This window comes from Ruditapes philippinarum, unplaced genomic scaffold, assembly GCF_026571515.1.
Source record: "Ruditapes philippinarum isolate M1 unplaced genomic scaffold, ASM2657151v2 ctg267_1_1_1_1, whole genome shotgun sequence".
Classification (NCBI taxonomy): domain Eukaryota; kingdom Metazoa; phylum Mollusca; class Bivalvia; order Venerida; family Veneridae; genus Ruditapes; species Ruditapes philippinarum.
This window is the reverse complement of record NW_026855002.1, coordinates 243,934-268,599: the sequence shown is the minus strand read 5'-3', so window position 1 is coordinate 268,599 and position 24,666 is coordinate 243,934. Positions and strand designations below refer to the sequence as shown.

General features: G+C 32.4%; 2 protein-coding genes across 4 annotated transcripts in view; both read right to left on the bottom strand.

Moving 5' to 3' along the window:
* LOC132741780 (uncharacterized) overlaps positions 1 to 24,666 on the bottom strand; it is a 95,362-nt gene that overhangs the window by 54,108 nt on the left and 16,588 nt on the right. The window lies entirely within an intron of this gene.
* Positions 4,125 to 22,166, bottom strand: LOC132741777 (cdc42 homolog). The gene is made up of 3 exons (XM_060730033.1): positions 21,515 to 22,166; positions 10,022 to 10,080; positions 4,125 to 6,032 (listed from the first exon to the last, which is right to left on the bottom strand). Exons 1-3 carry the CDS (start codon positions 21,657 to 21,659, stop codon positions 5,622 to 5,624), a joined length of 615 nt encoding a protein of 204 aa, XP_060586016.1. The 5' UTR covers positions 21,660 to 22,166; the 3' UTR covers positions 4,125 to 5,621.

Genomic DNA, 24,666 nt, shown 5'->3' with positions numbered 1-24,666 from the left:
TCATGAATAAAACCATGAAAAAGTGCGAGTAGTCTATGAAAAGTTTTTGATAATAAAAGGATAGTTATAAAGTACGCTATTTATATTATTAAGGAGAAACAAGATGTTTTTTCAAGATCTGTGACGGCTGTTTTTATCAAAAATAGACAATATAGCCTTTAATACTGAGACATTTTATTTTCAAATATACTCATAATATGGTTGTAATAGAAGCAAACGTTTCAATATGATAGGATACAAAGCGTACTTATTATTAAAAGTCCTGGGCAGCGTTTTACTAACATTGCGTAAGTTTTTCGTAAGTATTTTCGTAACTTTACGCTTACGTTTAAACTTACGTAAATCGTAAGTGTGTTTCACAAAACGTTCGTAAGTTTTTTCTTAAACTTACGTTAAAAAAGTGCGTAACTCTTCAAAGAAGGTTTTAAGGAGTCGTTTTGGTTATATTTAATGACCGCAAAACATTTATTTAAAAGGCTAAACTGGTATTTCGTAGTCATCTACGAATACTCAGGAATGTTGCTGGGCAATACGTATTTTTAAGTGCATTTTTTAAATAAATGCATTTATAGGGTAGAAAGGAAAATCCTATAAATTATGATTCATCATGGAAGATATTTAAAGGGTTTTTGTTTGTTTTGAGAAGTGAAAAAACTGTAATGTCCGTAATTTGGATTTTTTTTCTCATTTTTATATGAAATATTTAGCTTATTCAAGTAACCCACATTCTTTAAAATATTTTTATTCTATTTATTTATCTTTATTTTATTTATCTAGTTTATAACTATCAAGTTAACCCCCTTGATTTTTAACGATTTTACACTAAAACTTGCAAAAAACATGAGTAAAAAGATGACACAAAAATGCCACATGCAAACAAAAGATACTAACGATTTTAGTCATCAATGCAGTTTTTTTGTGAAGTAATGTTATCTGAATATTTGCCATAAAAAATTAGTGCAACAGATAATTTTATGTACATTTGCAAATCATACAATTTAATGAACATATGAAGTTCATCATCATTTTGAGATACTCTTCTATTCCGTCTTCATTTACTTGATACAGTATAGAACAAATGAAATTAACTGAGTTTCAGTTAATATTATAATTATTATGTCATTTATAAAATTCTCAATTAATCAGCATCAAAAGCTCGTGAAAGTAAAATTATATAAAACACATAATAACCGATTTGACTTTCGTCTTTAAGCTGATAGGACGACTTCCACATTCGTATATTATTTTACTAAATTTAATTTTTAAAAAGTCCATAAAGCCGCATTATCCTTTCCTTACTTAGACATTACTTTTCCAGAGCCGCTTTCACCATTAAAATATATATTACATTACCAATCACATCCGTTTCTAAAATTCTCGCTTTCCTTCTCTGCCATTATTCATAGATGATGTCAGTCTTACTTATGTTAGTTTTAAGTCAACAAATTTTAAACGTAACTTTACGCAAAAACTTACGAAATTCTTACTTACGCAAATTTTTAGTAAAACACTTTTACGTAAAAAATTAGACGTAAGTTATAATTTACGCAAATCTTATGCGTAAGTACGTTAGTAAAACGCTGCCCTGGTCTATAAAGAATACAATATTAAGATAAATTAAAGGATAAAATAGTGAAATAGCATGGCATGGTCGTTTTCTAGACCGTCTGGACATATTTCGTTTCACAAAATTGTCTAGTTTTGAAAAAATCGATTAAGTTATGATGGAGAAATCAGATAAAACATAACCTCGGGTAAACTCGACGTTCACTTTCGTGTTCCATGTTTTGAAGGCTAATTCCGGTACATGCTGTACAACTGTGTGGATGTGCAGTCTGACAAATATGTAGATAATAAACACGAATATAAATATGAAGCTCGACTGGAATTTTGACCAGCTGAGTCAATTCTCAATAAATGTTTTCAATGAGGCTTTGTTTGCACGTTAAGCATCGTTTGGTGGTAATTTTGTGAAAACTGTGTATTTGGAGTCCGTTTGTGATATTTTCTCCATATACTTTACATATTATGGACACATCAGGAACCGCGACGGAAAGAATATCTCGATGAAGACTGCATATAAATGCGAACAAAAATGGGAAAATATGGAGGAAAGCCAGGAGTGTAGAATCCCATTTCGATTTTCTTAAAAAAAACTTTTAAACTAATATAAATGTTTAAAATGTTAAAACCTCACCCAGAATTAAAGCTCACATCTGGAATTTCACATATATTTTATCCCGATGCTCAAATTTTAGATCCATATGGGGTCCCCGCCCCGTGATAAAGGTACAACACTCCTCCCGTCAACTTGCAGCGGCGGAGCGAAAATCAATCTCCGATACTAAATATGCTAGAATAACTCATCCCGACGGATCAGAAAAAAATATAACAACACTCGGGTGAATTATGCTGCAGTTTACAACTGCTACACAACATAGAAAATTTAAAAAGGGAAAATACAACTCACTCGAACTGCTCATCCAATTATTTTTAATACTTCCTTCAGTCCAACCTATTGAGTATAACATACACTTCAGGTATGTTACTTTACGACGGACTTTTTCTAGATTTTGCATATCTTCACATTTTGATTACATTTCTATGTCACACTTTTTCCCCCGCAATAAGCATTTAAATTGTATTTATTTTTAAGGGAAGCAAATCTTCTATCTTAACAATACACTACTTATAAGAATTTGTTTCCCTTTGACGGAAGTTTATTTGTTATAATAAAATCAATTTATGGGAGTTATTTAATTCAATTATATTAATTAATTAATTTGTTTACTTGTAATTCATAATAAGAGTTTCTGAAAAAGATATCTGCTGTGTGTTTTACGCGATGTGGAGATTTCTATTATAAAAACGTAAAAATCATTGTTCATATACATATTAATTTAAATAAAAAGACTTAAGAAAAAAATATCAATGTTTGCTATCATTAAAACAAGTAATGTGTTTTGTTGCAAGTCGTGGCGTTACATCCCAGTTTAAAAGGGGTTTTCTGTAAAAACGGCCATCAAACTCAAACGGGGTTGGATCAGTGAATACTATCGGTTGTTATCGTTTGTAAATCGGAGCTAAATCGGGCGTAACAATGATGACGTCGACACCATCGTCAAATAAAACGATGTCACTAATAATGTTCAAAAGCGTTACAAATCAACTTTTAGTTGTCTAAAAATTATAAAATTTGTCTTGAAAAATTTAGAAAAGATTGTATTTTGTTTATTTGCCCTAGACTAAATTTTGGTAGGCCAATCTTGTTATACTACATGTTTGTAACTCACTTTTCATATACTAGGATAATCGTGACGCTTATATAAACGACAGATGACAGTTATTGAAGTCAGTTCTTCTTTTTCTCTAATAAAGGATGTTTGCTGTATTACAACACTCGTATTAACAATTCTTGAAGTTTATATGACGGTATAAAAACAGTTGTTTGTAATAAAGTCCTCGACTCTGGTTATATGTTTATAATACTGCACGTCTGTAACGTCGCCTTTCAGTAGATAATTGTAATGGTTACACGGCTTATGTCGAATAATGGAGAAATGTTTGATTTTCCTCAAAGTAATTCTACAGTATTATAAATTCATTATAAAGATGCCTAGCGTGTTATAGACATGTAAACTGCGGCTCGGGTTATAATATTTGTTCTGCAATACTAGTAATGGTCACTACGAGGGTCATTTGATAGGTTCCAGGACGGCGTTATTAACGTAAACGTTTTACAAAAATGTACCTAAATATGTGCGTACATGTAAATAGAGGATATTAAGTGGTTCTGAGTGAATATTCTATGTTATATCAAACGAAAAAGTGAGAGAATGTTGTTTTTTTTCACCAGTGCGTATCAGACCTGGACATGTTGATATTTTATTACGTCGTTGTGTGATTATAATTTTATAAATGTACATGTTTAGCATATTAAAAAAACAAAAAAAAAAAAACAACAAAAAAACAAAAACAACAACAACAACAAAAAGAAAGTCAAAACAAGCAAAAAATATGATGCAGTAGTGGCTATTTTTGCATTATGTAATGTGAAAATTTCTTCCTTTGTTCACTTTACAATATTTTACTTTTAAATACATTTTCCTAATTGTTATAAAAATAAACATGGATCTTGCTACTTTAACGAAATCATAACATTATGTTTAATCATTTTAATGTTGAAATTTTAAAGAAATTATGGCATTACATTTCATGATTTCTTTCTATGAATATAATTATATTTTATAGGGGTCATTCAACACGTACCTGAAATTTTACTTTTACTGAACTTTGCCAATTTAGCCAGAATCACTCAATTTTATTCAGTTTTTACCAGATTATCATCCATTTGCCGCTTCTTTCAACAACTTAAGATGTCATATACTCAAAGCCACTAGTGACCAAAACTGGCATTTTCAATAAACGAATTAAAAGCAATAATTATAATAAAATAAGACAAAATTATTTCAGTTTATTTTTTTCCTTTAATTTGATATGAAACAGTACGTGATTTCAACAACTTCAAGTATCTTACACACACACATCCACTGAACAGAACAATTGTATCTTAATTATATACTCTTATTATTTAGTGTCTGTTAAATTAAACAATGATACCCACGTGCTGTAATATCTTCCTTCTTCTTTTTGGATTTAAGTGTCTATTCTGATATATATAATGTATATTAGCCCATACATGTTAATATATATAAATATTATATATATGAATAAAGAGAGATACTTGGAAAACATCTTGACACTGGAAATAAAATAACAATCTAAACAATAAATGTGATTATTGTTTAATTACTTAAAGTAAGTAAGCTCAGAAAGTGTTCCTCGTTGCAAGGACAAGATATCAAGTGTCGTTAGAACAGATGAAATCAGATTTATGAACTCATAAATTTCCTTGAATTTCCCTTTCTTACGGTACTTAAAAAACGATTGAGGGAGTGTCTGTCAGGGGTTGAAGGTTACCCGATAATGTTGATCGCGCAGTTGTTACTTAAAGAATGAGTTTAACTGCGGATAACGTTTAGATGACGTTATTTGACCGTTTTGAATGAAGTTGTACTTTCATACGCGGATGTACGAATATGCATCAATTTGAAATATACATGTAGCTTTAAGTTACAGCTCATACACCCAAACTGTCCATGACAAAATGTGTATACAGTTATATAAACACATGTACACTTCGCTAAATCGTCTTTTATATTTCATTTACAATATATATAATTATGGTAAAATGATTTACATTATATTATAGAAATTACAGATGTTAGAGATGTTAACTGAACGTTCGAAAAAAAGATAATAAACTAAAAACGTATACATATGACACAGATGCCCCCATACTTTAATATTTTGACAATATGTAAACTGATTTTCAGTAATATACAATATATAACAAAATCATCACATGTAATACATATGTTTAAGTTCTATTTTCTGTTTTTCCTCCAAAATATCACCTATATATATATAGGTATATATCATATGTACACACTGTATATTTGCACATATAAGCTTCAACTTTATGATGCTGAAACGATGACTGTTACATTATATAGTTTCTTATTTAACTTTCACTGTAGCAGAGATCAGTTGAATTTCGCTCATAAAATTACACATTTTCGTCTCCCTCGTCTAGGAGCAGGTCTCTTATTTTTTGGAGACAAAACGGCCAATATTGCCTCAACAAAAACGTCATTGAGACCCTGCTGAGTTAAAGCACTACATTCTACATAACCATATGCATTAACTTTCTTAGCTAATTTGGTACCTTCCTCATGAGTTGCTGGTTTTGATCTATAATTTTGTTGAAGTTTTCCTAGCACACGTTCATTATCTCGTTGATCTATTTGAGTTCCCACTATGAGAAAAGCGGAAGTAGGCGAATGATATCGCACTTCCGGTAGCCATTTCATTTCAATATTTTCCATACTACTTGGCGAAACAACAGAGTAACATAAAAGGAATACATGTGTGCCAGGGTAGGTAAGGGGACGTACACGGTCGTAATCTTCCTGGAAAATACAAACAATTTCTTGAGCAATTAATTCAACGCACACTTAAATGGTGTTCGCAGTAGCCTACAATTATAGTGAAATGAAAAGTGATTTCAAATTGAATCCATTCTTGTGAAAAACAATTTCGTTATAATAATGTTAAATAATAACATATCGTACATGTAATATAAAAGCAAGTATATGTAAATCAGCAGCTTTAAGAAAATTTTGCAAATTTTATTACAGATATAACTTCAACATGACGTTTTACCTACTTAATTTGAACAATTTTTACATGCACCAAACTTACATCTATATATTTATACTGATTGTTATTCTATTTTAAATTTAAAGTATTTTTACAGAAGACAGCTGCTGATAAAATTATTTTTGATACATTGAATAGTCTTATATTGAAGACAAAACAGAAAGCAAGAGTTGCAGGCCAGCCTGCGCCACGACTATTCTCATGTTTATAGTAAAACAAGATATGCTTGTAAAACATGTATGCACCCTATCGGCAGCCAATTAGTCATGTGATCAGGTAATTATGACTTACCTTTGACGTAGTGACCAAAACATCAATAAGGGTTATCTACTGGTCACTAGGTAATTGTGACCACAAAGGTTGTGTGCAGCAATTTTATGACAAAGCTATCACAAATCTTTTCAAAAAACATATAAATAAATTCATGAATCATGTAGGCCTAATTTATGACAGCCAAGTTGATATATTACATAAGACCTTGAAATATGTATACCCAAAGAATTTTAGTTTAAGAAAAAATATCAACCAGGGCAACTTGAGTTCTTTAGTTATTGGTCATTAACAGTCTTTATATACAATGTCAATATTTCATCGACCTTTGACCCTTAAATTAATAGGAATTATCTACTGGTCAAGACCAATGCACCTGTGAAGTTTGAAGGTAAAGGGCCCATGAGTTTTGGGATATTGATCAGAAAGCGTTTTTACGTTTAAGGTCAATATAACCTTGACCTCTCTGTCTTAAACCCAAAAATATATTGAGGTAATCTTCTCACCCAAAGCAAGCCTGAAGGTCAAATGTCCATGGGTTGTTCAGTTATTGATAGAAAACCATTTTGACATACAAATTCAATACGACCATGACCCCCTGACCCCAAAATCAATAGGTGTCATCTACTGGCCAATACCAGTGCACCTACACAGTTTGAAGGCCAACAGCCGATAGCTTGTCGAGTTATTGGTCAGAAACCGTTTTTCCTACAAGGCCAATTTGACCTTGATCTTTGACCATTGTTGTCCCCTGACCCCAAAATCAATAGGGATCATCTACTGGTCAAGAATAATGCACATACGAAGTTTGAAGGCCAACAGCCTATGGGTTGTCAAGTTATTTATTGAAACCCGTTTTCACCTACAAGGTCAATGTGACCTTTACTTTTGATCCTTTGACCCAAAAATCAATAGGGTCATGAACTATCACCGTACCATGTTTGAAGTTCCTACGCCTAAACGTTACTTAGTTATTGATCGGAAACCGTTTTTACCAACAAGGTCAATGTTACCTTGAACTTTAACCCCTTTGACCCCAAAATCAATTAAGTTTGATGTTCCAAGGCCAAGCGTCCTTTAGTTATTGATCGGAAACCTTTTTTACCTTGAAGGTCAATGTGACCATGACCTTTGACCCTTGACCCCAAAATCAATAGGGGTCATCTGCTGGTCATGAACAATCACTGTACCAAATTTTAAATTTCCTTGTCCTAAGCGTTCTGTAGTTATCACTTGGTCTACGGACCGACCGACAGACAAATGCAAAGCAATATTCCCTCTCTTCTTTGAAGGAGGGTGGGGGTATAATAATACACTAAAAAAAGTAGGACATGTAAGAGGATATAGAAAAACAAGTTTAAAACAAGGTACTAAAATTCCGACAAAATCCATGTTAGAGTTACGATACTTGAAAGATTACCTTTAATTATGATCGAAGGCTTGTGTGCAGTTTCTATCAAATACCTACAATATTTTAGGATATTGATCTTGCAAGCAAAACTTCTTATAATTTAGAATTTAGAACTTTAAGTGGTTTCTGAGATATGAAGATGCATGCAAAGCCATAACAGCGCTAAGACGACCAACTTTGAATAGGTTAGTCTTGCAATTCCTTGAATAGTCGAGCTAAATTATCTTATGTTTCGAGAACTGTTGGATCATTTTTTTCCTACAATATTATATACAGTAATTTAAACACGTATTTGAATGCGCAAAACCTTAAAGGGACTCCACTGAAGTTTTTTGATAGATGGGACTGTAACTATTTTTGCAGATAAATGTGCCATTTGATGTAGTTTTAGACCATTAATATTACTGCCAAATTTCAGATCATTTGAGCAATTTGTTTTTCCAGAATAATTGTTCAAATTGTAAAAAAATGACACAAATTGAAAAGCGTTTAAACGCTTTTCACTCAAATATGGCTAAGAAAGGCATACAAATATGATTTTCAATTTGTTTTAAAGTATATTTCTTAACTATCTTCGCATATATCTCTGTTCAAAGTGCCCCAGCTCATTCAAGTAAGAAATTCAAATGTTATGTGTTTAGGCTTTTAAACGTCAGTGGAGTCCCTTTAAGAACATTTACACAATCCATTGCGGATAATTGATCATTTTAAAAATTTTGAATATACCGTTACATTTTAACGAAAATTTTCGTCGTCAAAACCATTTTTTAAAGCTGAACATTTTTCTTTTAATAAATTTGGTGACTAAAGTAGTCCGAAAAGGGAAATGCTACTGGATAAAAGGACGCCAAAGGCCTCAACAGACGGTAGGATTTAGTTGTACAGCACTTATTAATGATATGATGTACAATTTTCAAAGCAAAACATCACTTGCATTCAGACGGTAATTTTACACTGAGGTTTCCCTAAAAAGGATCCCTCCCAATTGATCCTTTACATACTTTACTCACTAAATACTTCTTTCGCCATGAGTAATGAGTGAAACCTCTCCATTAAAAAAAAATAATGTGAAGCCTGACCGAGACTCAAACCTGGGACCCTCTGAATACCGTACCGCGTCTCTACTGACTAAGCTATCCGGCCGCCTACAAACTGCCTCCCCTCCCCTAATTAAAGAACAGTTCAATACCGTGAGATAATCATTTTCGGAATAATTTGGGATTTGAACATAATACAACTTTTGGTCTCCTGAAGAGTTTTTCAACATCATTTTTACCCCATCTTACTACTATGGTTACTTATTGTTCTGGAAATTCATTCATTACACCCATTATCAGGAGATAATTTGGTTATCTGTTGTTTGTCATTGTGGGAGGTCTGTAGAAATCTGTACGACAAGATTTTCAAAATAGAACATGTCCTATCCCTTACATCTAGACTTAAGGTTTCCGAATTCAAGAATTAGTAGCCTTCACACATTAAGATTTGCCTGTACATATTAGTTTTAATTGGTGTTGTACTTCAAAATCCAACCGTCTGTTGAGGCCTTAACACAACAATGACTTTATCACTCGTAACTACATATTCATTTACACTGCTGTCGTCAACTAATGTACATTTATGTATGTCCTACTTAAGTTTGTAAGGATATGACAATCAGCCCATTTCATTTATCCAATTTTTTGTTTAAAGCTGTATAAATATTGTGATATTGATGTCTTTAGCCGAGGTTTTCTTTGTATCTGATCTTTAAAAAAAATATGCTGGACTACGTGTTAGAACACAGCACAGATAAGTCACCGCATCGTTCTTGGGCATGCTGTCAAGCAGTTAACCTGTAAAGATGCTTTCACTTTCACAAGCAATTGATAACTTCTGAAGATGCCAGGATTTCATGATCAATCACAAAGAAAGAAACCGTCCGGGAATCGAACCCACGTTGCCAGACCAACAGTCCAACGCTTTCTATATCTTACTTATCGGATTATTCGAACCTATACCAGTAACTTACGAAAGAACTGGATACATCTTAAAATTAAAACATCGTGAGTTTCTCACCTGTCCATGAGTATCAAATAGCCCAAGTTGGTAAGATGTTTCCCCTATAGTGACAGTAACTGTAATAGATAAAACAAAACTTAATTAATTATACTACTAAAACACGTCATGTGTTCATACGTAATACGTGATCTGCAACATATGGATTGGTGTTTTCAGCAATGTTATCGTGCATTTTTGAAATTGGACAAAAATACCTTAGTGATAAGTATTTAAAAAGTATTTGTTTCCAATGGGTTTGAAAATAAGAATTATAAGTTTCACTTAATCAGGAACACATTAGAAATACACTAAGTTCAATACCCTGATCTTGTGCCCATGCATAGACAATTTCAAAATTTATTCAAAAGTAATCACATGCATATTTAAACAAGAGGACCATGATGGCCCTTATATCGCTCACCTGATGACATTGAAAATATTAAAATTGTTAACATTGAATAAAAGTAAATATAATGCCTTAATCTTGATATTATAACATTCTGCATTCTGAAACAGTGCAAATGTAATTTAAAAATGTTCTCCATATAGACGCCTTGCAGAATGTCGAAGGTCAATTTCAGGTCACTCATGCTTTATTTAATGGAGGCAGAAAACCTCCAGAAGTTTAAAAAGAAGTTATTTAACAATAATCATACTTTAATTGTTAAAATAAGCAATTGTTATTAGTAAAATATATCTAACATTTTTCAGACATTTGTGAATTATTTGATATTTTTGTCTGTTGGTTAATTTGGGGTTTGTTGATGTTAAAATTAAGGATATTACTTAATGGTGAATAAAATAGTTTAAGATTTAAAAGAATTATGAAATATCATAAATGAAATATTCTTATGAAATATTTTTTTTATAAAATTAAAAAAAAAAAAAAATGGTAACATAATGATATTTCCATCTCACATAGAGTATTTCTTTTATTGAAAACATATGAAAACTGTGCATTAACATAATAAAATGTTGCGGAACAACATATTATGCTACTACTTTAAATAGGTTTTTAACAAAACAAAACATAATTATTTCATAAAGGCATTCTTATTCAAATGTATGGATGCTCAAATAGGCAAAACAAAGAAAACACAATGTCATTAATTAGATTCCCATATACTTATTGTGGAGAAGGGATGCATGGACAAAAGCTATAAAAAGATTGGACTAAGAAAATTTAAGCCGTGGCAACCAACAAATAATTCTTTTTATTCATTTTACGTTTTATAATGTCACCAATTGTTTTGCTTCATGATTTTTACTATGCTTCATAACATGAATGACTATTAAGAAACTGATCGGTCTTATAATTTCTCCATTTCACATAGTTAATTAATTGTTAGCAAAAAATGAAGTTTAGCCTTATTTTTTAACAGGCTTTTCTGCAGAAGCTGAACTATTTTATATGACTATGTTATGCATTTCAAAAGACAAAGAATGTCTGTATAATTTGGTAAGATATTACACAAATATTTGTATTTAAGCCAGTCTGTTGTTTCATTTTTTTCTGTAGTCTGACCTTTTTAATTAAATATTGGTAGTTTTGAATTGTAGTTATGAAACTGAGTTTATGCCTGAGGTTAAAAATAAATTAAAGGTGATTGAAATAAATCGATAACAATTTAGGTTGCATGGATTTGATCATATTTTTAGCTCACCTGTCAAAAAGTGACAGGGTGAGCTTTTGTGATCGCTTTTCGTCCGGCGTCCGTCCGTCGTCCGTCGTCCGTAAACTTTTACTTTATATGACATCTCCTCATTAACTACTAGGCCAATTTCATCCAAACTTCACAGGAATGTTCCTTTGGTGGTCACCTTTAAAAAATGTTCAAAGAATTTAATTCCATGCAGATCTCTGGTTGCCATGGCAACCGAAAGAAAAAACTTTAAATATCTTCTTTTAAAAAAACCCTAAGAGCTAGAGCTTAGATATTTGGCATGAAACATTTTCTAGTGAGTGTCTACCAAGTTTGTTAAAAAAAAGCCTTGGGGTCAAAATTGGCTCCGCCCCAGGGGGGTCATTGATTTTCCCTATATGCATATAGTAAAAACTTAAAAAATCTTGTTTTAAAGAACCCAAAGAGCTTGAGCTAAGATATTTAAAATGAAACATGTTCTAATTAGTGTCTACCAAGTTTGTTCAAATAAAAGCCCTGGGGTCAAAATTGGCCCCGCCCCAGGGGGTCATTGATTTCCCCTTTATGCATATAGTAAAAACTTAAATAATCTTCTTTTAAAGAACTCAATAAGCTAGAGCTAAGATATTTAGCATCAAACATGTTCTAATAGTTGTCTGCCAAGTTTGTTCAAATAAAAGCCCTAGGGTCAAAATTGACCCCGCCGCGGGGGTCATTGATTTTCATTATATATGTGTATAGCAAAAACTTAAAAAATCTTCTTGGAAAAAACCCAAATAGCTAGAGTTTAGATATTAAGCATGAAACATCTTCTAGTGAGTGTCTACATAGTTTGTTCAAATAAAAGACCTGGGGTCAAAATTGGCCCCGCCCCGTAGGTCATTGATTTTCCGCATATATGTATAGCAAAAACTTAAAATCTTCTTTGAAAAAACCCAAATTGCTAGAGTTTAGATATTAAGCATGAAACATCTTCTAGTAAGTGTCTACAAAGTTTGTTCAAATTAAAGCCCTAGGGTCAAAACTGGCCCGGCCCCAGGGATGTCATTGTTTTTAACTATCTGTGTATAGTAAAAACTTAAAAAAATCTTCTTTTAAAAAGCCCAATGAGCTAGAGCTTAGATGTTTAGCATGAAACATCTTCTTATGGGTGTCTACAAAGTTTGTTCAAATAAAAGCCCTGGGGTAAAACTTGGCCCAACCCCAGGGGGTCATTGATTTTCCCTATTTGCATATAGTAAAAACTTAAAAAATCTTTTTTTAAAGAACTTAAAGAGCTAGAGCTAAGATATTTAGCATCAAATAAGTTCTAATAGCTGTCTACCAAGTTTGTTCAAATAAAAGCCCTGGGGTCAAAATTGGCCCCGCCCCGGGGGTCATTAATTTTCCTAATATGTGTATAGCAAAAACTAAAAATCTTCTTTGAAAAAACCCAAATAGCTAAAGTTTAGATATTAAGCATGAAACATCTTCTAGTAAGTGTCTACAAAGTTTGTTCAAATAAAAGCCCTAGGGTCAAAATTGGCCCCGATCCAGGGGTGTCATTGTTTTAACTATATGTGTATAGTAAAAACTTAAAAAAATCTTCTTTTAAAAAGCCCAATGGGCTAGAGCTTAGATGTTTAGCATGAAACATCTTATTATGGGTGTGTGTGTGGGGGGGGGGGGCTATTGTCACAAAGTGAAAGTACGTTTGTAAATCTTGCATTATATTTTCACGCCGAACCTCATTTTTACTCTATATTCATTGATGTGAGATTGCATCATCTTTTGTTCAATTTAGAGTTTTCGGGTGAAATTATTATTTAGAGTATTTTTATGGTTTGCATAAATTTCCATGTATCAATTTAAACATTTTGCCGTTTATTTCACAAAACTCCTTTCAGTAATAAGAAAGTTACATTTTTGTTTTATTAACCAGATATATGTATTATGTCTGTATTTGAAGGACGGGCCTTTATTTTACATAACTATTTTTCCCGCCGTCCAAGCTTTATTTCGTGCAAATCGATTTTTTTCATGTTTTGCACGATCCGTTTTCCCGCTCAGTACTCAGTAGTTTGCTATATATTGACTAAATTTTAAGTGACATATTGCAAATGCACTGGACGTTATACAGGTCACTATGACGGTGACAGACAAATTATATTTGTCATAAAATTACAGCTTGTACAAGGTAAATTTAATTTTCTAGTGATTTTGTTTCATAAATTTTTGCTATTTCGTAAAATACTATTTTCTATTAGAATTATAGTTTATTTGATTCAGGTTTAGTTATTTGGCAGTAATTTATTGTTTTCTAAATTTTTGCAGATTAAATTTTAAAAGCTCTTTTTATTCTAGTGTTTCGCTATTGCAAATTTATACCGAGACATGTTAATTGATGTATGTTAATTGAAGTTTTAATTATATTGTAATTGTATAGGAGCCATGAATATTTTATAGATATATATATCTATTCATAAATAATTTATTATGGTTCTACCGTATTTGTGTAACTTTATGTAAAATGCTGCAGTATCGCAATGATTTGTTTCAATCAATTTAATTTACGTTATCATCTTACTTCATTTCATTTATCATCAGTTTTTGTTATAAGTAAATACAACGTATCAAAACTAACGTATCTCTAGAGAAGGATCTTCAGTGGCATGATTTTGGAAGACGTTTAATTATTGGTGGTTATTATGTGGCGTATACTTGAATATATTTGCAACGCAGTATTATGCGGATGTGATTGAATTTTTGTTCCACGGAATGTATGGTGTACTATAGTGGACATTTTGTTTATTCAAAGAAGCACGTTATTTTATTGGAAACCGACAAAGGTCGAGTCTTTTCCAAGAGACTTTATTATACCCTTATGTTTGATTATCATGGACCTTATCATGTTTTATACTTTGTAGCTTCTTATTTGAGGACACACCCGAAGATGACACGGGCCCTCCACACGTATGTCCATGGCTAAAGGGTGACGCATGCCCTTGTTCAGGATCCTATCAACTGTGCCAACACTGTAGGAAGTACAGTTACGCTTGATAAGATTTTATACAAGACACCCGCCATTGTGACGAATTTTGTTCAACCACGCCACCACTTTATTGAAGCATCATGACAGAAACTTTACGGGGGAAATAGACTGAGATACGTTGATAGTGTTTGTTTGCGCAGTGACTTTTGACATATAATCATTTTTCATTTATAAATATTCATTTCTGTAAATAAATTTGTATATATTTTTCTGTTCTGAGTTGTTGGTTGTTTTAGATAGCAATTGTGGTCGGCCTGGTATCCCATCGTAGTCCCTATTGTGACAGCTATATACAGGTGAGCGACCTCAGGGTCATCATGGCCCTCTTGTTTCTTTATCAGGTAAGCCTTGTAACGTATCTTCTTTGAACACTGTCTCTTGCTTGCCAACACTTGTATCTTTCTGGCCAATTTCTAGGACATAAAGGTTTGCCATATTTTCGGCTGTGTGACCTATTCATTTTACCCCAGATGACCCACACACGATCTTGAGCAAAAATCACCAAAACAACATTTCTAATCACAATTTCCAGATTATTTGGGCTAAAAATGTAACCTCTAGAGTGTTAACAAAGTTTTTCCATATTTGGGCCGTGTGGCCTATATTTTGACACCAGATGACACATATTCAAAATTGAGCTAGAAATCATTAAAACAACTTTCTGACAAACAACTAGGATATTTAATCTAGAAATCTTACCTCTAGAGTGTTAACAAGCTTTTTTCCCATATTTGGGTTTCGTGACCTAGTTTTTGTCCCTAAGTGACTCATTTTCTAACTTGACATAGAAACCATCTAATCAGTTTTTCTAACATTGTTTTTCAAGATCATTGAGAGAAAATGTTTCATTGAGCTAGAAATCATCTTAAAACATTTCCGACTAATTTTCAGGATATATGGACCGAAACAGTTGCCTCTTGTGTAAACAGGGACTTTCCATATTTCGGCTGCGTGACCTACATTTTGACTCCAGGTGACACATATTAAAACGTTTGCTTGAAACTTTTCTCACAAAGCTCCAGGACATTTGGACAGAAACAGGTCAGTGTTTAAAGGGTTTCTCAATGTTAAGACTGTGTGACCTAGTTTTTGAACCTAGATGACCCATATTCGGACATCTTGATCAAATTTGGTGACAACTGAGGAAAAATATGTGACCACTAGAGTGTTAACGAACTACCATGTAGACGGACAACAGACATTCGATTATCATAAAAGCTCACCTTGAGCCAGCTCATGTAAGCAAAACTCCATTTGCAACCTTCAGCTGATTTATATGGACGCCTGAACGGGACTACGGAATAAAGAGAAACGGAAGCCTGTATTGGGAACGGGCATTCAGATGATGTAGCTACGGTTTTCATCTCCACCGTAGGGAACGTGTTACAGTATCGCGTTTTTCGGTTACAGTAAAGAATTTTCAAGATGGAGGATAATTTGTTGGGAGGACAGGTAGGTGATTTTTATTCTGGTCCATACTACAAGTAGTTTAGTTTCTAAAAGATGTTTTTGTGCTTTGCTTGTAAGGAACAGAATCCGGTATCTAGTCATATATTTCTTCAGACCTTGCACCGCAGATTTATCGCTATATTGTCTCATAAACATGCAGATTTGACGGTTTATAAATTTTAATCGAGAGACCAACGCATGTTTTTCCAATTTCGAAATTAGTTATGCATGCCTAGAAAAAATAAATCTGCAAAACGTTAGTCCTTTATGTTAGAAAACGTTTATAAAAGTAAATGACCAGTTGAACCTATTTTCCTGTTCGTTAAATGCGTTTGAAAAAATAAACAATGTTACAGTATATAGCGCGAGGTGATTTGTGCAGGGTTACAGCATAGACCTAGCGATTTTTATCTTATTTTGTTACAGTTTATACCCAGATTTCGGTTACAGTTTAGACTTCGATATTTTCTATATATATATACTAGGTAAAATGTATGAATGTTACTTAGTGTCCAACTTTATTTGTCATCCAATGAAAACGCTGTATTTCTTAAAAAATATGTGCGTTAATTTTCATAGAAGTACAAAAGTCAATACTATATCGAATAACGTCCATATTCGACTTCTATTTTTCATAGTACGTCATAAAACCGCATAGTGACGTAATAAAGTGAATGATAATGAGGCCAAATAAAGTTTGACACTAAATATGTTAGTTTTCATCCATGCTGTTTTACAGCACTTAAAAACATTCTCCTGTCGCTATCGCTCCCGTCGAAGTTTCTAATTTCTGTAGAACAGCACGGATGAACACTAACATATACATAGACTTCTAAATCTATGTGAGCTTATTGGCCCGATGGCTATTCGGTCCGTCGTTACAAGTATGATGCATCTCATTCCGCTCAGTACTTACTTGACTAAATGTGATGAAATTTTCTACATGAATTCTATCAATTAAGTTGTTCAAGATAGTTTCGGGTTTGCATCGGGGTGCGAAACCAAAGACATAATTTTGAAAAATTACATGTTTAAGACCTTCGATTCTCGAACAAAAAGCATTCAATAAACTCATGATACTGGCGTCTTTCAATTTATTTTTTGTTAATAACAGATGATATAGCAGTTTTTCATGTTCTGAAAATATATATTGAATGTTACTTCAGAGTCATTTTAAATTAGGTCAGACAATAACAGTCTATTCTCCTATATGACTGACAATTCTGGAAAGGGCGTTAAAATGAGGACAATCAAACAAACAAACAATACAACAGTGAAGTCCTGTGGGCCAGAAGTTCCGATAAGGCCGACTGACTTTCAATCATCTTTCATTTACTGTACTGTAGCAGAAATCAATCATGACTTTGGATCTTTGAATGTGAGGATCTATCAAGCTAATTTACGGACAAGGTCGTGGTTCTAGTCAAAGTGCACGCTCGTGTCAGATTGCTTTACAAACGGGTATTTGCTGGTAATTTCTTTACATAAAGCGGAATGTTTTCAAATGACTTAGTGTCGTTTTAAATTAAATGCCAGAAGCACACGTAAATCAACCCTTTTTAAAATACTTAATAATATACATTATGGTAGACGGGAAATCACTCAAAAAACTATAGATAGTTGCAATATTGTCACTTAAATACTGTTAATGATTCTTAGGTATTGCCGCTTGTTAATTTTGCTCTATTTTGACAGTTATCTCATGTATGCAGGCTACATAACCTCCGACTCTCTCAAAATTTCATTTTATTTAGTTTCATCTCATTGGATTCTTTTTCTCTATTTTATTACTAATAGGTATATTATTATAATGTGTAATCGAAATCAAGCCATAATATTTTTTCTTCTTCTCATACAGTTACTGTTGTTGTTGTGAAAACAGTCCTTACTAAGGAATTTACTTATTCTGCAAAAAGTCTCAATCTGAAACTTAAAGTAAGAAAAATAGCAAACTATATAACTTTTCTGCTGAAGAAAAAAAGTAATACAACCTTTCAAAGAATGTATTAAATGGAAAGGTATGTATGAGTCATTTCATAACGAACTTTGAATTTGGCAAGTATCTAAACTGTAACCGAAATCTGGGTTATAAACTTGTAACACAATTGGATCAAAGTCTAAAGGTCTATGCTGTAACCTCCAAAATTAACCTCGCTCTATACTGTAACATTGATTATTTTTTCAAACGCATTTTACCAACATGAAAATAAGTTCAACTGGTCATTTACTTTTATAAACATTTCTAAACACAAAGGACTAACGTTTTGTAGATTAACTTTATCTAGGCATGCTTAAATAATGTCGGAAAGGGAGAAAAATACGTTGGTCTCTCGATTCATTTTTTTAAACCGTCAAATCTGCACATTTATGAGACAATATAGAGATAAATCTGCGGTGCAGGGTCTGAAGAAATATATGACTAGATACCGGATTCTGTTCCTTACAAGCAAAGCACAAAAGCATCTTTTAGAAACTAAAGTACCAGTAGTATGGACCTGAATAAAAATCACCTACCTCTCTTCCCATAAATAATCCTCCATCTTGCAAATTCTATACTGTAACCGAAAATGCGATACTGTAACACGTTCCCTACGGTGATCTCGTGCAGGCGCATATATCATATAGGTATATTGTAGTCATGAAGTAGATTGAGGAAAGGTTAATCATATATCTGTGAACACTTATGAAATCATATAAACATTGTATAAAATACATGTCCTATTAACCCATGATAGTTGATTTTATATTAAAACTTTTATTATGTGGTCAAGGTTAGCGTTTCAGCCATTGTCTTTCAAGTATATCTAGATGTTTTAATAATTACAGTATACATGAACAAACAATGAACAATTAAAGTTAGTTGAAACATTTATAAAATTTTGTTACACTGATCAAAATTTAAGAGTGACCCGATATTTACATATGATAACAACTTCCCGTCAAGTGCTTGCATACAATACAACATAAAACTACACACAATGACCGCATACAATAAATCTTATTCGTATTTTGTATAATTTTAAATTAATCGTTTATCGCCAGTCCTCTTTAAAAAAAAATAACCGTATTATGTAGCTAAGAGGCGGATATTGTTTAATATCAGACTCATTTGTAACTTCCTGTTGACAATGAAGCTCTAACTCAACATTTTTACATACATGACACACCAAAAGTTATCACGACTGTAACTATTATATTAAAATTTATCACTAGGGACAGGAACTGGGCAAGAATCTACTTCATGGTGCTTATTCTTTCTTTCATTCATTCAATCAATCTTTCATTCTTTCTTTCTTCCTTTCTTTTTCATTTTCTTTTCTTTCTTACTTTATCTTAATTCAAGTTTTGTCAGTTTTTGAATTATTTTAATAATCAAATACTATTTTCTCAAATGATACCATATTGATTGCTGATATATACATTTTATTGAATTCCAATTACAACAGAATTCATGCACATCTTTTTACTACCAGTGAGACGATGTGGGCAGAGCCAATTCTCTAATGTTGTTAAAACTTGTGGCCCGACCCTTTTGCTTATTAATAGCTATAACATCCATGTAATAACTGTATATCCGTTACTCTTTGTAGTTTGTTTGCATGTGACAATATATCTGTTTTTGTATAAAAAGTAAAAGTAATAAAATATGATTAAACTAAATCACTTACAATATGCATTTACATTATGAAAATAAAGTAAACAACTAAATATGTCACCACATATAAGGAAGTTTTTATTAAAGCTCTTACTATAAATTTTTATATACATTACACATCAAATGTTATAACGACTGTAATTATTATATTCAAATTTATAACTTATCTCCCTGACATATTTAGAAAGTATGTAAGTTGAAATAAACTTTCAAAAACATTTTACACTACTGACGACAAACGTTTAAAGGCATGTATGGAGCCGCATTATGTGTAAGTACATGTATATACATGGTTTATATATCAATTGATCGGTCAGATGATAATTGTATACATATAATTGACCATTACTGTCAATTTTCATATATAAAGATCACAAATGTAATCACGCGAGGGAAATATCAAGTTTTTGGAGAGACGCCTTCGTGACTTATCGTTTATAAACAGGACAGAATATGACCCATATTATTTATGAGCTGTAACAATGATTGTCTGTAATTGCATGATTGTATTTTATGTTATATATATTGCACGGGGAAACGCTTATTTGTCGACTTTTCTTGCATATTTACACTGCAAATGTATACTTTACGTTTCTTAGGAGTCAACTCTGATAAGATGTGGCGATGGGTTGTTATCTTGTGCTAATTACTTGATAAGAGATGATTAATAATGATAGGTTCAGATAATTGTCCGGGAGTAATTATGACACTTGACAAGACTCTTCCTTATACTAACACACAGCATCTTTTATGTCTAGGAGGGTACTTGTAACACTTGACACCGTCACATCATATCAAAACAATGAGTTTCAGGTCTTCATCTTCCGCGCACTTAACTCAAGATAACTGTTTACGTTAAGTGATGTTAACATTCCTCAATTGACAAAGAGACGAAATTAACATGGCGTTTTCTGAATTGTAATTAATCATAGTAAGTATCGAACCTAGGTCGACTAACTATTAATCACCCGATCTTATCACCAGGGCATAAACATTCATTCACATGCATGTATACCAGAAAACTACCAGTTCATCTCATTTATATTAACATGGGTGTCTAGAACTAAGAATAACGTATGGTTTTCATCCACAAACTGGAAAAGTAACAGACCTCAAACACAACTTCCCCTTCCCTAAATTCTTCAGAGTAAGAGTGTCTATCAAAGAACATCCTGTTCAACTTTGTTAAGGACGGAAAATTGATCTTCTCTTGGACAAATATTATTACAACAGATCTAAACACTTTATTGTTGAACATGGGCAATATGTAAAAGAATAGATATTCATTCACTTAAATTATCCAGAAATAAGGAACAATTAAATGGGGAGAAATCAATCAGGCCCTTTAAATAGTATCTTACAAATTACATGTACATGTAGTTATTTAAATAGAATGAGTTGGGTTTTGGGGTTTTGTCATGGCTACATTTTACCTGTTTACCTGGAAACGAAAACCTACGTCATAGACCTTAGGGTACATATGTCTATGTTTTAAAACTGTCAAACGAAAATCAGACACAAAGAGAAAATTGCTGAGTTCAACAATGTTCAACATTTCAATCATTTTCAGTATACATGTAAAGTACACTTGTAGATATAAATAATTTAAAAGAAAGTGTTTTGCCTAAATTTTGGTTTGATGTACATTTGTTTAAAAATCCAGCAGACTTAAACACGATGTGTGTTCTTTAGAAAACATGTAACAGTTATGCATTATTCACATCAACTCACACCTGTATAATTCTCCCATGGCCCTGGAATAAACTCCGACCTGAATATATGAGTTGCATAACTCGTCATCATAGAAGATTTTCCAACACACGCGTCACCTACCACAACACATTTTATAAAACGATTTTCATCGTCTTCCCCACTCATTTTGCAGAAAAGGGGAAAAGTACAACTTTAAAAATCCGAGAAATATGACACAAATTAATGTTATACAACTATTTGCGCAGATATGAATGGTATTCGGCGAAGCATGTATATTTCCTTTGACTGAATCTAAATGTAGTTTTGTTTATTTCTAAACCAATCCATGCGTGTCTATTTATAGTGTACTAATTTCATAAAAGTTTGAGGTTGACCTTTTTGGCTTGTGGCCATAGCCGCAATCGAAAAGTTTTTCAGGCTAGGTGGTTTCCTGCTTACAATTGTTAGTGCATGATTGACGTTTCCGCTGCAAACGTGACAATTCGGGCGATTCCGTCATACTGCAGAATTAGAAGAAATAATATTACGGAAATCTAAGCTAATTTTAGTTACTTCGCACTAACAAAGTTTGCACTCTTACCCTATGCTACGACCGGATGTAAACAATACGTTCGCACAGGGCATGCGCGGTGGTTAAATCCCACCCATTTTATTCGATTAAATTCTAGAACAACCACTACTTTCGGTTTCAATTTGCTGACAAGGAACAGTTTGAATCAACGTAAGCGTTAATTTTAATTGCAATGTCGAAAACTTGCACTACACGGCGTAATTTTCATTACATATCCGGTATTATCACCGTCTTAATAATGACGGTACACATTTACATGTAAACAAACAGATTTAACTTCTTAGACAATTTAAATAAGGAATGGACACACGGTAAACTCTGTTGCAACGTAAAGTATATTCATAAACCTGTTTGAGAAAAATTGTCTCCGTGTTCAAATAAATTTCAAAAACGGGAAAAAAAGCAGTCTTTTATCGATACCCTGCAACAGAATCTTATTATTCTGACGAAGACGAATTAAATTGACTTTATAACACTCGTATACAATTATTGATTGATCGATTTTCATTATATTTATTTTGTTATACCTATCATTCAGTATGCAATCAAACAAAACCAAGTTTTTCTACATTCAAGGAAACTGTAAGTAAGGACGAGCTTTCAAAACGAACAGGTAGCAATTTCCAACACGCTTACCGAAACTCCAACATGGCGGCTCAACGTGGCTCATTTGCATAATTTATTCATAAACGCAGGAGCTTAGAACTTTGTTAGTGCTTCGGTAATCCCAGTTTGTTTATATATATAGGATTTCTATTTTTACTTGATTTATCGGTTTAAAGCGTAAGTAGAAGGAAGAAATAAATTATAAACGAAAATGTTCCGTTTCAATTCGTTTATAAGAGGCAAAAGTTAGTTTCTTTTATGATTGATTTTTGATTAGTTTTATACAATAGAGAATGACTTCTGTAGTAGTATTCTGTCTCCAAAGGACGGTCCTACTTACCAAAGATCGTGACTGAATCATAAAAGAGAATTAGTGTGAACAAGTTCAAATTGCATAACTCTATCACATTTGTCTGCGGTCGAGTTAAATTTAGATCTACTGTGTCTTTTATTTAAAGACATTTTCTGCAGTTGATTTTGTATGAAACAAATGGTAATCTGAACATATTTCTTTAAAAAATGAGTTTTCCATGTTCCTCAACCGAACACAAAATGAGAAAAATAAACATGAATTCTAAGAATAATTAGAGATATTGAAAAAAGTGTTTCATAGGATTTTCTAATTTTTTTATATGTTGTGTAAAATTTAATGACAAATTCAAAAAGAAAAGAAAAATATATGTTGGCGTGTTGGATTTTTTGAAAAATGGCAGTTTCCATGGTACCGTATATCTCAAAATTGTCAAAATAGCCAAACTGTGTTATAATAATGTATAAAATAGCTTATTACACTCACAATAAACATAATTTTATACAAAGCTTGCTTTATCTTAGGGTTCTGTATAAAACAAACGATAATTGGAGCATATTTCTTTAAAAAATAAGTTTTCATGCTTTTTAACTAAACAAAAAATGAGAAAAATAAACATTAATTCTGTAAAAAATTAAAGCTATTAAGAAATTTCTTTCATAGAATTTTCTACATTATTGATATATCAAGTAACATTTGATGGTGGATTCAAAAATAGAAATAAAATATATATGTTGACGTGTTAGTTTTTTGTAAACGGGCAGTTTCCATGGTTACCGCATATGCCAATTGTCAAAATTACCACGCTTTCTTAAGAAATATCGTCAAATATACACAAAAAACATGTTGTAATAAAAATTTCTTTTTCTTTTGATGTTATATTAAGTAAATGATACTGGATATCTTTTTAAAACATATCTAGGGCCATATTATTTTTTTCACTCGACTAACATACCCGAACAGTAAGCAAGTATTCAGAAATTTACAAGGAAAATTATGAAATTCGGAACATTTCTTAGATATTAATTTTGTTTTTTTATTCACCACTTTTAAAATATATCATTTTAAACTTCTTTGCCCAGTTGTCTGCCAGTAATCAAGTCGCGACGCACTTTCGTCACTATACCACAAGTGGGTGGGGTAACGCGCGCAGAATTATCATCAATGTTGTTGTACTAATGCTTGGAGAAATCCTTTATGTGATGTTGTCTAAATGACCTCTTATTCTTTTGAACCGATCTCCTTTTGAACTTTTAGAAATATCTATTCTGTATTATTTACTCATTATTTGCTTATAGTCGAAATTTAAACACTTATCCGAATACTATTCAACTTGACCTTCATTTGAAGAGTAATTTATTCGTGATTATCTTTCTTGGAAGCGCATAACGATGCGCAAAGAAAACTACCGAAAACGTCTTTAAACGCAATTCTAACGTGGAGTTAAAACTACAGTATCACGTCTTGGTGAGGTAATCTAAACGAATTAGCAACATGATCACTGTCTGCGTGAAACATTTTACGCATCAACTGGTCAAATAAGAATTTGGCAAAAGAAGTGGTATCAAATTAAGAGCTGCCAACTGGGCATTAACTCGAATTTGATGCGGCACACAGTTTTTATCGGGGGAGTAAAAGTAGTTTAAATGATTAAAAAATTGATATATTACAAGACTCTACACATT